The 13207-nt window shown below is 42.5% G+C and overlaps 2 protein-coding genes across 2 annotated transcripts; both read right to left on the bottom strand.

The window, feature by feature from the left end:
• Positions 1-942: 942 nt before the first annotated feature.
• LOC138955699 (GTPase IMAP family member 1-like) lies at positions 943-10431 on the bottom strand. Its single transcript, XM_070327255.1, has 4 exons — positions 10280-10431; positions 8353-8509; positions 2188-2360; positions 943-1627 (listed from the first exon to the last, which is right to left on the bottom strand). Exons 1-4 carry the CDS (start codon positions 10420-10422, stop codon positions 1258-1260), a joined length of 843 nt encoding a protein of 280 aa, XP_070183356.1. The 5' UTR covers positions 10423-10431; the 3' UTR covers positions 943-1257.
• Positions 10432-11515: 1084 nt separating this feature from the next.
• LOC138960490 (caspase-8-like) lies at positions 11516-12539 on the bottom strand. The gene is made up of 2 exons (XM_070332395.1): positions 12443-12539; positions 11516-11895 (listed from the first exon to the last, which is right to left on the bottom strand). Exons 1-2 carry the CDS (start codon positions 12537-12539, stop codon positions 11516-11518), a joined length of 477 nt encoding a protein of 158 aa, XP_070188496.1.
• Between the last annotated feature and the right edge of the window lie 668 nt (positions 12540-13207).

The following is a 13207-nucleotide window of genomic DNA, read 5'->3' as shown; positions in this document are numbered from 1 at the left end:
GACAGACAGACAGACAGACAGACAGACAACAGACAGACAGACAGACAGACAGACAGACAGACAGACAGACAGACAGACAGACAGATATAGTATGTGCATTAATTGTATTTCAAACGATACACGTTTGCATCTGCAAGGCTAAAAGTCACTAAAAATAAAACCCTCTTATGATGGGGAGTGCTGAATAACAAAAAATCACAAACCATTTTCAATCTTCATTTCAACCTTTTCAGTAAAAGATAGAGATACATGTAGTTCTATATAGTATTAAATACATCCATGATCACAGTTTTAACAGATAGTTGCGGCTTTCTTCAACGTTTCGCATTGAAGAAATAAACCCACATAATTCGACGGCTTTTGTTATATATATATTTATATTGAATTGCATTGTGTACTGCCAGACAGAATGAAAGAACAATTCAGATGAATTTTAGATACACACATTTTTGATCGATTCTTCTTCTTCTTCTTCTTCTTCTTCTTCTTCTCTGCGTTCGTGGTTTTTGCATGAATGGATTTTTACGTGTATGACCGTTTTCCCCCCGTCATTTAGGCAGCCATACGCCGCTTTCGGAGGAAGCATGCTGGGTATTTTCGTGTTTCTATAACCCACCGAACTCTGATATGGATCTTTTCCGTGCGCATTTGGTCTTGCGCTTGCGTGTACACACGAAGGGGGATCGATTCAAAGCTAGTTCCAAACACAGACAATCGATGATGTACAAAACACTTATAACACACTCATTGTCATGAAAACCAACAAGACAAAACAAAATCATTAGTTATCCAAACAAAATGCAAAACTTCAAAACAAATCAAAAGTACAATCCACGTATACACATGTTGTACGGTTGCCCAAGGCGATTACGTAACCCCCCCTCCCCCTCCGCCCCCCCCCCCCTTCCTCGCCCAACAACCATCCCCAACCAAACAGCTAGACACCCTCTTTCATCCATCGGAGACGACATAAATCTGAGAACAAATTGCCTCGTTTCAAAGTAAATGTGAATTTACACATGTTCTGAATAGACAATCAGAAAAAAAGGGTCTTGAACGGCGCGAGGTGGTTGCCTGAAACGGTAGGGGATCAGGGGTTCACCTTACTCCGTCTCAAAACTTCGTGAAAACAACTGCTTTGAATTTGGGGATGACACACGGTAAACACACGTTTGTTTCGCGTTTTCTTTGCAGGAAAACACTGTAAAGTAATTAGCGTCTGACAAGGTCTTAGTAGAGACTAGGAGACAACTCAGCCTAGGAGACAACACAGCTGCTACATTGTTTGGCAAAAACGTGCTCTAGATCATCGCCGTCCACCACTCGCCTCTTGATCTCTGCCCGCGTCTTCCCGCGTCCTAGCTGGTACTGCATCTCCTGCTCGAAAGACCGGATCTTCCGGTTAGAAAAATGGCCGCCGCCGTTGTCATTGGCAACCTGGTCAACCAATCGCAGCAGCTTGTCCCCTTGCTGTCGTCTGCTGTCCCAGTTGGCGGTGTTGTCAAGGCAGATGAAGCGGTCAGGGGAGGGTAACTCTCGGAGGATGGGTACGAAAGAGTTACGTACCATGTCTTCAGCACCGTCTCCTGCAATGTTGTCCAGACCGCTGACGGCGAGGATGACATATCTGTTTGGAATAAAAACTACTTACTTACATGCTTGCTTGCTTGCTTACGTACTTACTGACTTGCTTGCTTACTTACTTACTTATTTACTTACTTCTCACGTACGTACTTACTTACTTCTCACTTATTCACTTACTTACTTGCTTACTTCTTACTTCCTTACGTCTTACTTATTACTTACTATATTACGTTCTTACTTACTTGCTTACGTACTTAGTCCGTGCGTTCGTCAATCATACGTACGTACTGTGTATGTGTGTGTGTGTGCGTGTGTGTGTGTGTGTGTGTGTGTGTGTGTGTGTGTGTGTGTTGAGTGTGTGTGTGTGTGTGTGTGTGTGTGTGTGTGTGTGTGTGTATGTGTGTGTGTGTGCGTGTGTGTGTGTGTCGAATCATAGGCAGACAATGTTTGTTCCGTGAAAAACAGTCACGGGAATGAATGCTCAACTGACCAAAACCTATTAAACATGAATGAATTTTTACCTGGAGTAGTTAACATACAGCTTTAAAAAAAAGGGTGTGTGTGTGAAAAATGCAATGTTCAGCTGGTTCGATCAGCACTCACTTGCTGAAATGACTGCCGAGCCACTTCTTAAGTGTGGTGTAGGCGTAGTAGTCTTCGGGCGTGAAGAACTGCTCGCAGCGGAAACACAGGATAATGGCGTGAGGACCCGGCGTGATGGTGATCAGAGGCCGTGCTGCTTCGTCCGACGACAGATCCGTCGGCATCTCTGTGATCTGCACGTCAAGCACTACTGACATAGTAATGATGATCGTGATGATAAAACGGTCATACACGTAAAAATCCACTCGTGCAAAAACACGAGTGTACGTGGGAGTTTCAGCCCACGAACGCAGAAGAAGAAGAAGAAGAAAGATCGTGATGATGATGATGATGATGTTCGTGATAATAATGATAGTGATGATACTGATTGTGATAATAATGATTGTGATAATAATGATTGTGATACTAATTATTTTGTTGATATCAATTGTGAAAACAACTAAGTGATAAGGGTAATGAACATAATTATTGTGATACTAATTTAAAGGCACAGTAAGCCTCCCGTAAACCATCACAGAGCTCCCCGAGCGTCTACATACAGTACAAGCATACTTCCACTTGAACGCTCACCGAACGGGAACATCCTGGCTGCTTTCTGTCGAGCGTGAGAAATTTTCAAAGAATTTATTTTCGTGGACTTGTTCCTCTACAACAATGGCGCCTCGTTTTGGTGCAGGCTGGACGGCTGTTATGAATATTCAATACCGGAAATCACGCCCGGACAGTAAACCTCCCGTAAACCATCACAGATACTGTCAGGCTTTTACACACAGTACAAACACCCTTCCATTTGAACGCTCACCAAACGGGAACATCCTAGGTGCCCTACGTAAAGAGCGAGCAATTTTTAAAGAATTAATTTTGCAGATTGTCTCGAACACTTTTTGGACCCATCCTGAACTCAGGTCAAAAGTGAGTTACTTCCCTTCGGGTCTCATTCTATCGATGCAAACTGGCAATAGTCGTGGATCGATGATTATCAGAATGTTTTTGGACCGTGGTGCGTTTTTGCGCTAGACCTAACTTTTAAAATCTAAATAATAAATTGACAGCTTGTCACACAAACATTCTTACAAAAGAATTATTTTTTCATCAAGACAAGATCAGTACAATTCGAAAGTTTAAAAAAAAGAAAAGCCCGGAAGCAGGGTCACGCAAGGGTCGTAGCAGACGACGGTTTATGCATATCGCCGTTCCTCTCAACAGTCAAAAGCCATCGCTAGAGTTCTTGTGAACCACAGCCGTTTGTTTCGTGCATAAAAACGTGCTATTGTAGATAAGCTCACATCGAGTCGCATTCAAATGACTAACTGACGACTACACTGTAAAAAAGGGAAACTGGATCACACGGGTTTACGATGGCTCAGGGGTAAGATAAACCACGCAAAAATAAATTCTTTGAAAATTGTTCGCTCTTTACGGAGGGCACCTAGGATGTTCTCAATCGGTGAGTGTTTAAATGAAAGGGTGTTTGTACTCAACTGTGTGTAAAAGCCTGACCGTATCTGTGATGGTTTACGGGAGGCTTACTGTGCCTTTAAGTTATTGAGACATCACAGTGCGCAAAGAGATTTATAGAGCAAATCGAGAAAATGATTTATTGAACGAAGTGCAAAGCGCTGAGTCTTTGTAGACGAAACGGCCAACGTATCATCAACATGTCTCGACGAACAAGCTGAAGAGCTGTTTACTTTTGAAGGCAAAGATGATGTGCAACGACTGCAAGACCTCCGCCCAGAAGCTGTATCCAAACTTCAAAACAGTGGTCATCTTCAGACCTGGATTACGCTACATGAAGAGGGCGGTCATTATTCAATCAATTTTGTAAGGGACAGGCCTATAGACCTTGCGGAACCGAGGTCCCTGCAGGTAACAATGTGAAGAAAAAAATAGCTAGCAGACGACAGCTAGTGTTGCGTCCCCTCGGGACAAGCTGACAAACAAACAAAGATCCTCAAGTACGGTCGCAACCGAAAACAGTATGCTACACACTTTGAAGGAGCATAATAACACGTTTATTACTGGCCGCGGTGCGCAGCATCAATTGCACAAATAGTGCCCCGGTGCGCAGCCCACAGTGGCCCCGGTGCGCAGCAACAAATTCGTTAAGTGACTGTAGAGATTCAACAAATATGATTCAACCGCGTGAATTTAGATGACACCACTTGAGCCAGATGTCAATAGATAACCAATAATTACATTCCAATTCTCTGCAGCTTGTTTGATAAGCCTAATTTTCCGTAATAGTTGTGGAAAGTCAATATTGACACATAATTCACTTAAAAAGCATAAACAATCGAAGCTCAGAGTTCAGAATTGAATCGAGGGAAAGAATAAAACCGATGATGGGATGCTATAACACCTTAGGTCGAAGTACAAACGCCAGTTACGTGAAGATATGTCATTTTGGAGAAAACAGAGAAGATTTAGTACAGAAACTCTCCTCTCGTGGCTCGGCCCCGGTGCGCAGCAAGTGGCCCCGGCTTGTTTCGGGTGCAGCGGAGGTACCGGCGTGTTTTAGCCGCAGAAAATGTTAGGGTCTAGCAATCATTGTTTGGTATTGTAGAGACAATAAGCTACATGCTACTAACACAGCGGCTGAGAAGAATCTTCGCAAGTCGAAAGAAGAGGCCAGACTCACTGTGGCACAGGCGCATGAAATCTGTCAGAAAAAAACACTTCAGCTTTTAGCCGCGGGACATTTAGGGTCAAGCATCATTTGGTAATGTGGAGATAATAACCTACATGTCACAAACACGGAGGATGAGAAGAACTTCTCAAATCAAAAGAAGGGGCACAGCCTCGCTTTGGAAAAAGGGCGGAAGAATACGCTCTGTGGAAAAGTTAGCGCACTCCAAGAGTGCGCAAACAGTTTTAAGCGCATTGCCATTAGCCAATCAACTGTTTCACATCAGTCATGTGACACCAGTACTTACTGACAATTATCGTGATAATAATAATAGTAAAATTAATGTTAGTGATCAAAATGACAGTGATACTAGGCCTACATGTAATTAAGGTAGTGAACATAATAATAGTGATAATAATGACTGTGATAATGATGATAGTATTAATAATGATTGTGATGATAATGATAGCATTAATAATGATTGTGATGATAATGATAGTATTGATAATGATTGTGATGATAATAATAGTGATAATAATGACTGTGATAATGATGATAGTATTAATAATGATTGTGATGATAATGATAGCATTGTTAGTGATGATAATGAAAGTGATAACAGTGGTAGTGAAAAAAATGATAGTGATAATGATGATTGTGACACTATTGATAGTTATACTAATGATAGTTATGCTAATCATAATGGTAATAATAACAGTGATAATAACTATAGTGTAATTAATAATGGTACTGATAATAATGACAGTAATGATAACGGTAGTGATAGCACGGACTCGTTGGTGATGTACAAAAAGGGGGGTATAATGACGTACAATGACTTGGTGGCCGGTGTAACACGAGAAAATTACCCCCACGAGATTTTTACTCCGGAGTAAACATTTCGTACGAAAAAGTTACTCCCTTTACGAAAAAAGCACTCCCCTATTACACGAGAAAATTACTCCCCAAGACAAGTGAGTTTCGAGTAAACATTTCGTACAAAAATGTTACTCCCCTGATGAATAAATAACGAATAAATTACTTCACCCCAACACAAGCAATTTAACTTCCCATGCCAGGTGTACGAAATTTTTACTCCCTTGTCCCCTGTTAGTCTTGGTGGTGGAAGGGGTGGAAGGAGGGTAGCGCGACATTCGTGTGCGCGAGATCACGTATTGGGGAGTAAACATTTCGTGGAGGGAGTAATTTTTTCGTGCCTTGGGGAGTTCTTTTTTCGTACGAAAAGTGTACTCGGAGTAAGAATTTCGTACGAAATATTTACTCCGGAGTAAATTGTTCGTGGAGTAAAGATTTCGTGTTACACCGGTATGCCTTTGCTGTTCAAGAAGTCTTTTGAATTCTCATATTTACACAACTTAGTTGAGTACTTTGCAATAAGGATCTTTGCATTATATGTGTGAAACGAAATGACATTTGCTACTTTCATGACCATGGCTAAATTGTCATGTACTGTACATGTACTGTACATTTAGGAAGGTAACCGTTCGACAGTGTGTTTTCTGAATTGCCGTGTTTTCGAATCGTCTTCTTCTTTTATTGCGTGCATGGGCTAAAACTCCTTCGTACACTCGGGTTGGTTTTATTGCACGAGTGGGTTTTGACGTGTATGGCCGTTTTTATCCCACAACTGTGTAGCATCGTAGCTGCAACCCGCACGTATTCAGGGCCGGACCAAGTTCGTTTGAGGGGGGGGGGGGGGGGGGGGGTGTTCCAACTGAAGGCAGGGGTCCAAAGTCCACATTTATTTTTCTCTGAGAGGTACATTGGATGGCCAGGGGGGGGGGGGGGGGGGGGGGGGGGTTCCGGAACCCCAGGACCCCCCCCCCCCCCCCCAGATCCGGCCCTGCGTATTTGAACTCCTCTTTTCATCCAAAATGCACACTGTCTTATTCGCCTTCTCCCGTATGTGAAAAGCCACAAAAAGGTCTCCTTCATACAAATCTCGCTCTTTAAGCATACCCACTCCTGGTAAAACCTAAGGCGTGATACTCGATAGACAAGCATATGAGACAGGAAAAAAAATCAGTCACAGAAAGAGGCCTTACAAAGCTCGGAAACAGCCCGAAACCCCGCGACATACGCGACGGGTGTCAAGTAACGATAATAACAGTGTCATGGAGCGTCGTTTGCAATTACGTCCCTTATATCACAGTGAACCCATTGAATATGAGGGCTGTGCACTTGGGGTCACAGACATTTTGATGTTTTCCGTATAAGGACACCGTATTAAAGGTCTTTCTGTACCAATGGACTCTGTATTGTGTAAATTTCATGGAGCGAACAATGTACTTTTAATGAGTGTTCAGAGAGAGAGAGAGAGACCGAGAGAGAGATAGACAAAGACAAAAGGAGTTGGAGAGAGAGAGACATTGACACTGATTTAGTGAGAGTGTATGTGTGTGTGTGCGTGCGCGCGTACGTGTATGCATGCGTGCGTGTGTGTGAGTGTGCATGTGTGTGTGTGCCTACGTGTATGTATGCATGCGTGCGTGCGTGCGTGTGTGCGTGCATGCATGTGTGCGTGCGTATAATGTACCTGCCGCGTTCGTGTGTGTGTGCCAGAGAGTGTCTGCCTGCGTGCTTGCCTGCCTGTCTGCGTGTGTATGTGAGTTGTGTCTTTACATTTAGTCAAGTTATGACTAAATGTTTTAACATCGAGGGGGGAATCGAGACGAGGGTCGTGGTGTATGTGTGTGTGGTGTGTGTGTGTGTGTGTGTGCGTGTGTGTGTGCGTGCGTGTAGAGCGATTCAGACCAAACTACTGGACCGATCTTTATGAAATTTGACATGAAAGTTCCTGGGTATGATATCCCCATACGTTTTTTTTTCATTTTTTTGATAAATGTCTTTGATGACGTCATATCCGGCTTTTCGTGAAAGTTGAGGCGGCACTGTCACGCCCTCATTTTTCAACCAAATTGATTGAAATTTTGGTCAAGTATTGTTCGACGAAGCCCGGACTTCGGTATTGCATTTCAGCGTGGTGGCTTAAAAATTAATTAATGACTTTGGTCATTAAAAATCTGAAAATTGTAAAAAAAATATTTCTTTTATAAAACGATCCAAATTTACGTTCATCTTATTCTCCATCATTTGCTGATTCCCAAAATATATAAATATGTTATATTTGGATTAAAAACAAGCTCTGAAAATTAAATATATAAAAATTATTATCAAAATTAAATTTTCGAAATCAATTTAAAAACACTTTCATCTTATTCCTTGTCGGTTCCTGATTCCAAAAACATATGATATGTTTGGATTAAAAACACGCTCAGAAAGTTAAAACGAAGAGAGGTACAGAAAAGCGTGCTATCGTTCTCAGCGCAACGTACTACCCCGCTCTTCTTGTCAATTTCACTGCCTTTGCTGTGAGCGGTGGACTGACGATGCTACGAGTATACGGTCTTGCTGCGTTGCATTGCGTTCAGTTTCATTCTGTGAGTTCGACAGCTACTTGACTAAATGTTGTATTTTCGCCTTACGCGACTTGTCTTGTTTTGCACGTGACTCACGTCAATGGAGCGTCCATCCCTGGTCAGCTGGTGCCAGCCGGAGTAGATGTTCTGACTGAAGGAGCTGCTGACGGAGAAATGGTCCTCCCCAAGGACAGTGTTGGCCACGGAACTCTTCCCCCTTTTGGACTTGCCTATCACCATCAGGCGTACCTCCCTGGGACATACGGTACAGCGTGAAAGTCAATGGCTTAAGTGATACAAACAACATGTCAGCACTTGAAATGTAGGACGTATTGACGTGGGCTCGTCTTTCTCTAATCCCAAAAACAGATAGACTGCTAAAGTTCCCAAATGTTTAAAAAGGTAAAATAACCCACAATTCTTGTTTTTACAGTCATTTAGTCAAGTTTTTACTAAATGTTTTAACATAGAGGGGGAATCGAGACGAGGGTCGTGGTGTATGTGTGTGTGTGTGTGTTTGTGTGTGTGTGTGTGTGTGTGTGTGTGTGTGTGTGTGTGTGTGTGTGTGTGTGTGTGTGTGTGTTGAGGCGGCACTGTCAAACCATCATTTTTTAAATCAAATTGATTGACATTTTTGTAAAGCAATCTTCGACGAAGGCCGGACTTCGGTATTGCATTTCAGCTTGGTGGCTTAAAAATTAATTAATGACTTTGGTCATTAAAAATCTGAAAATTGTAATAATGTTTTTTTTTTATATAAAACGATCTCAATTTACGTTCATCTTATTCTACATCATTTCCTGATTCCAAAAACATATAAATATGTTATATTTGGATTAAAAACAAGCTCTGAAAATTAAAAATATAAAAATGATGATCAAAATTAAATTTCCGAAATCGATTTAAAAACACTTTCATCTTATTCCTTGTCGGTTCCTGATTCCAAAAACATATAGATATGATATGTTTGGATTAAAAACACGCTCAGAAAGTTAAAACGAAGAGAGGTACAGAAAAGCGTGTTATGCAGCACAGCGAAACCACTACCGCGCTGAACAGGCTCGTCAGTTTCACTCCGTTTTGCACAAGCGGCGGACTACGGTCATTGTGAAAAAATGCAGTGCGTTCAGTTTCATTCTGTGAGTTCCACAGCTTGACTAAATGTAGTAATTTCGCCTTACGCGACTTGTTATTTTTTTTATTTCGTCTTTCTCTGCTTTGTCCTGTTATATCTGTCTTAAAATTTATGTCTGTCTGATTTGGCCTTGCCTTGCCTACCAACATCGGAACGTACCTTCCTGAGACTGACTGGCATACGGTATGCTTTGAGAACATATCTGGTGAAGAATGTGAAGACTGTTTATTGCAGTATTCAAAGTTTGATATGTGGGACAGGTAAAGCTAAGCCTTCTCTCTTTCTATTTCTCTGTCTCTGTTTCTCTCTGCTCTTATTTCGTGTGTGTTTTTTCGTTTTTACATTTAGTCAAGTTTTGACTAAATGTTTTAACATAGAGGGGGAATCGAGACGAGGGTCGTGGTGTATGTGTGTGTGTCTGTCTGTGCGTGTGTGTGTGTAGAGCGATTCAGACCAAACTACTGGACCGATCTTTATGAAATTTGACATGAGAGTTCCTGGGAATGATATCCTCGGACGTTTTATTTCTTTTTTTTTTCGATAAATACTTTTGATGACGTCATACCCTCATTTTTCAATCAAATTGATTGAATTCTTTTTAAAGCAATCTTCGACGAAGGCCGGACTTCGGTATTGCATTTCAGCTTGGTGGCTTAAAAATTAATTATTGACTTTGGTCATTAAAAATCTGAAAATTTTAATAAATTTTTATTTTTATTTTTATATAAAACGATCCAAATTTACGTTCATCTTATTCTACATCATTTCCTGATTCCAAAAACATATAAATATGTTATATGGATTAATACAAGGACAGCACACAAAAAGACACAGTTATTTTTTTTACGTTTAAAGGCAAGCTTCACACATGCAAAACTCTGAACTTACTTCAGTTTCGGACAAGGACCAAGCCGTAGCTTAAGTCGTAGACTGTGCTTCGGGGCTTGTGGGTCTGGCTTGTTATCAGTCGTTTCCTCTTTATTTTTGGTGTTGTCCTTTTTGTCGGTCATTTCTTCATTGACCATCGTCATTATTTCCACGATGTCTTTTCTGATCGGACATACGGAGACATAACAATTAATTAATGTCGTGAAATATACAAGAATGGTTCATGAATGGAACTTCTAATCGTAGACAACAATAACAACCAATCTGGGGAAAGGCAATTATGAAGAAAGAGACTGATTGACAGACAGTGCACAGCGCGTGGACACACAGTACTATATAATTTCATGCGGTTACGGATTCCTGATTTTACCGTTTTATGAATATAGTTTGCTAACAATAATAACAAACAACCTTCCCCCTCACCCAAAACCGGAAACCGGAAAGGAATCAGTTTGTTTTTCCTTTTTTTGTGTCTGACAATCTGCTTCCAACCAGCAACACAGGGAGAGAGGAAAAAACAAGACAGTAACCTGGACGAATGCTTGTCCAGAAGTATCGTCAACTTGTGGATAAAGCCAGACCCTTTCACGTCCTTCTTGATGTTGACGGACGCTGGCTGTGTACAGTAGCCTATAAAGTAGTCAGGTTCCTTTGGGTATAGCTTTATGTCTCCACCGTTAGAATCGCCGCTGCTTTCTTGTGCAACCTCGCCTGCTGGTAAAAGAAACAAACTTGTCAGGTTAGCGAAGTTCTGTCTACTTTGTGATGGTGCTCAAGGGAGATGGGTTGTTTTTTTGTAAGCGAGTAAGTTCGAATTTTCCTATAGTTAGTGCGCTTTCGTCCTTTGTTTTTCCCAGATCTTATCATTCACCCTCTGCCTCATATGGTAATGATAATTTGTTAATACTGTCAAGAGGAGGTGTACACATTAAGGCACTTTTAACACCGTACTGACGCACGTGAAATTACAAACTGACCACACATTTCCTACATCAGTCGATCGGAGGTACCCTTTCAGAAACCCTTATTACCCACCGTACAACGTTTATCATACCAATTATGAAATTCAGCGTTAACGAACTCAGTGGCAGCGGTGCAGGACAGTCCGGGACATTATCTGCAAATACACGTCATATTATCCCATCGTCACGCTTCAAGCTCACTTGGTTTTAGGGTAAAAGTAAATAATCGTCACACTTCAAAATCGACTTGCTTGGGAGCAGAACTGAACAATCGTCACGTTTCCAACATCACACCATACTCACCCCCTGTAATCCTAGTAGCAGCAGTGTCCACATCCTCCCCGTGATCGTCCTCTGGTTCCGCTTGAACGACCGGACACGCGTGGATGAAGAATACCTTTGGCTTGCCCTCCAGGGTAGGACAGTTCTTCTTCTTCAGGGCCGAGGTGAGGCTGAGGATCTTGACGGGCATCCCATTGCTGCCGAACACCACGCCTGGTTCTCCGTAGGACAGGATGCAGCAGGCGAAGCAGTCGAACTTGCTGTGGTCCTCCTCTGCTAGCTTGTTAAGCGTCCTCAGCATCTTCTTCTCTGGGAGGTTGTCAAGGCAGCGGACTTCAAAGAGCATCTCCTCGAACGTGGCTTTCAGGGCATCTAGAGAAATCAATATTCAGTTAAAGGCAAAATCCTTCTCGTGTACACGATTTAACTCAATGACATCATCCTAGATCTGGTCAGGCTTTTATACATGGGATAATCCGCGTGGTGTGTGTGTTTCGCTGTTACTGCATCTATGGGTTTGAACAGTATTTTATTATCTTACGAACTCATCACCAAGACACTCATCACACTATTAGAAACATCATCAGGCTTTAAATGGTGTCTTCATATTTTCATTTCAGCAAACAAAATACAAAATGCAATCTATCGATGGAACATGATTTTCGTCCTTTAATTGAACAATGCCAATGGATGTCAGAGGCCGACTAAAACTGATCTTATTTTTCTGCAAAATGTGGTCTTGGTTCTCTTGGATGGATTGGATTGGATGGATTGGATTGGATAAGATTTACAGTCCAGTGAGGTTACCCTCATGGAAATTCGGGCTGCTTTCTCCCCGGGGAAAGCGAGCTGCCATACATACGGCGCTACCCATATTTTTTTTGCGTTGAAATACCATTCTAGACGTTTAACTAATCACCTCTGTCTGCGTCACTTCCTTGTCTGTCTTTCAGTTCCTTCGCTTCCGCTTTCGTTTTGTCCTTCTGGAAGGTCTGGTTGTCTATGATGAGACACATTCCTGAAAAGAAAGAGAGCAGATACCTTATATTCCTTCTCTCCAAGACAATTAATCTGGTAAATCACCATAAATCCGCTAAAGCTTTTAAATTTACATGACATAACAACGTCCTTCGTACTACATCTTCTAACAACAACAATCTTGTTCCTGGCTGCTTTTTTGTTTAGAGAGAGAGAGCTAGAGAGAGGGAGAGAGAGAGTGTGGGGGGGGCGGAGGGAGGGAGAGAGAGAGCAGCACAAAGAGGCAGAGAGAGAGAGAGAGAGAGAGAGAGAGAGTGTGGGGGGGGGGGGCGGAGGGAGGGAGAGAGAGAGCAGCACAAAGAGGCAGAGAGAGAGAGGGAGAGACGAGAGAGAGAGAGAGAGTGTGGGGGGGGCGGAGGGAGGGAGAGAGAAAGGCAGCACAAAGAGGCAGAGAGAGAGAGAGAGAGAGAGAGTGTGGGGGGGGGCGGAGGGAGGGAGAGAGAGAGCAGCACAAAGAGGCAGAGAGAGAGAGAGAGAGAGAGAGAGAGAGAGAGAGAGAGTGTGGGGGGGCGGAGGGAGGGAGAGAGAGAGCAGCACAAAGAGGCAGAGAGAGAGAGAGAGAGAGAGAGTGTGGGGGGGGGGCGGAGGGAGGGAGAGAGAGAGCAGCACAAAGAGGCAGAGAGAGAGAGAGAGAGAGAGAGAGAGA

Source organism: Littorina saxatilis, linkage group LG2, assembly GCF_037325665.1.
Source record: "Littorina saxatilis isolate snail1 linkage group LG2, US_GU_Lsax_2.0, whole genome shotgun sequence".
In the NCBI taxonomy this organism is placed as follows: Eukaryota; Metazoa; Mollusca; class Gastropoda; order Littorinimorpha; family Littorinidae; genus Littorina; species Littorina saxatilis.
Note: the sequence above shows the minus strand (reverse complement) of the source record. Positions and strands in the feature narration are given on the sequence as shown.

Bases quoted from the DNA above. Each gene is read 5' to 3' on its own strand.
- LOC138955699 (XM_070327255.1), bottom strand. From the start codon at position 10,422: ATGACGATGGTCAATGAAGAAATGACCGACAAAAAGGACAACACCAAA. The intron at 8,510-10,279 runs GTAAGTTCAGAG...CGTATGTCCCAG, and splicing joins GGTCCTTGTCCGAAACTGAA to GGAGGTACGCCTGATGGTGA. The intron at 2,361-8,352 runs GTGAGTCACGTG...CTTGACGTGCAG, and splicing joins GGGATGGACGCTCCATTGAC to ATCACAGAGATGCCGACGGA.
- LOC138960490 (XM_070332395.1), bottom strand. From the start codon at position 12,539: ATGTGTCTCATCATAGACAACCAGACCTTCCAGAAGGACAAAACGAAA. The intron at 11,896-12,442 runs GTGATTAGTTAA...TGATTTCTCTAG, and splicing joins AGGAAGTGACGCAGACAGAG to ATGCCCTGAAAGCCACGTTC.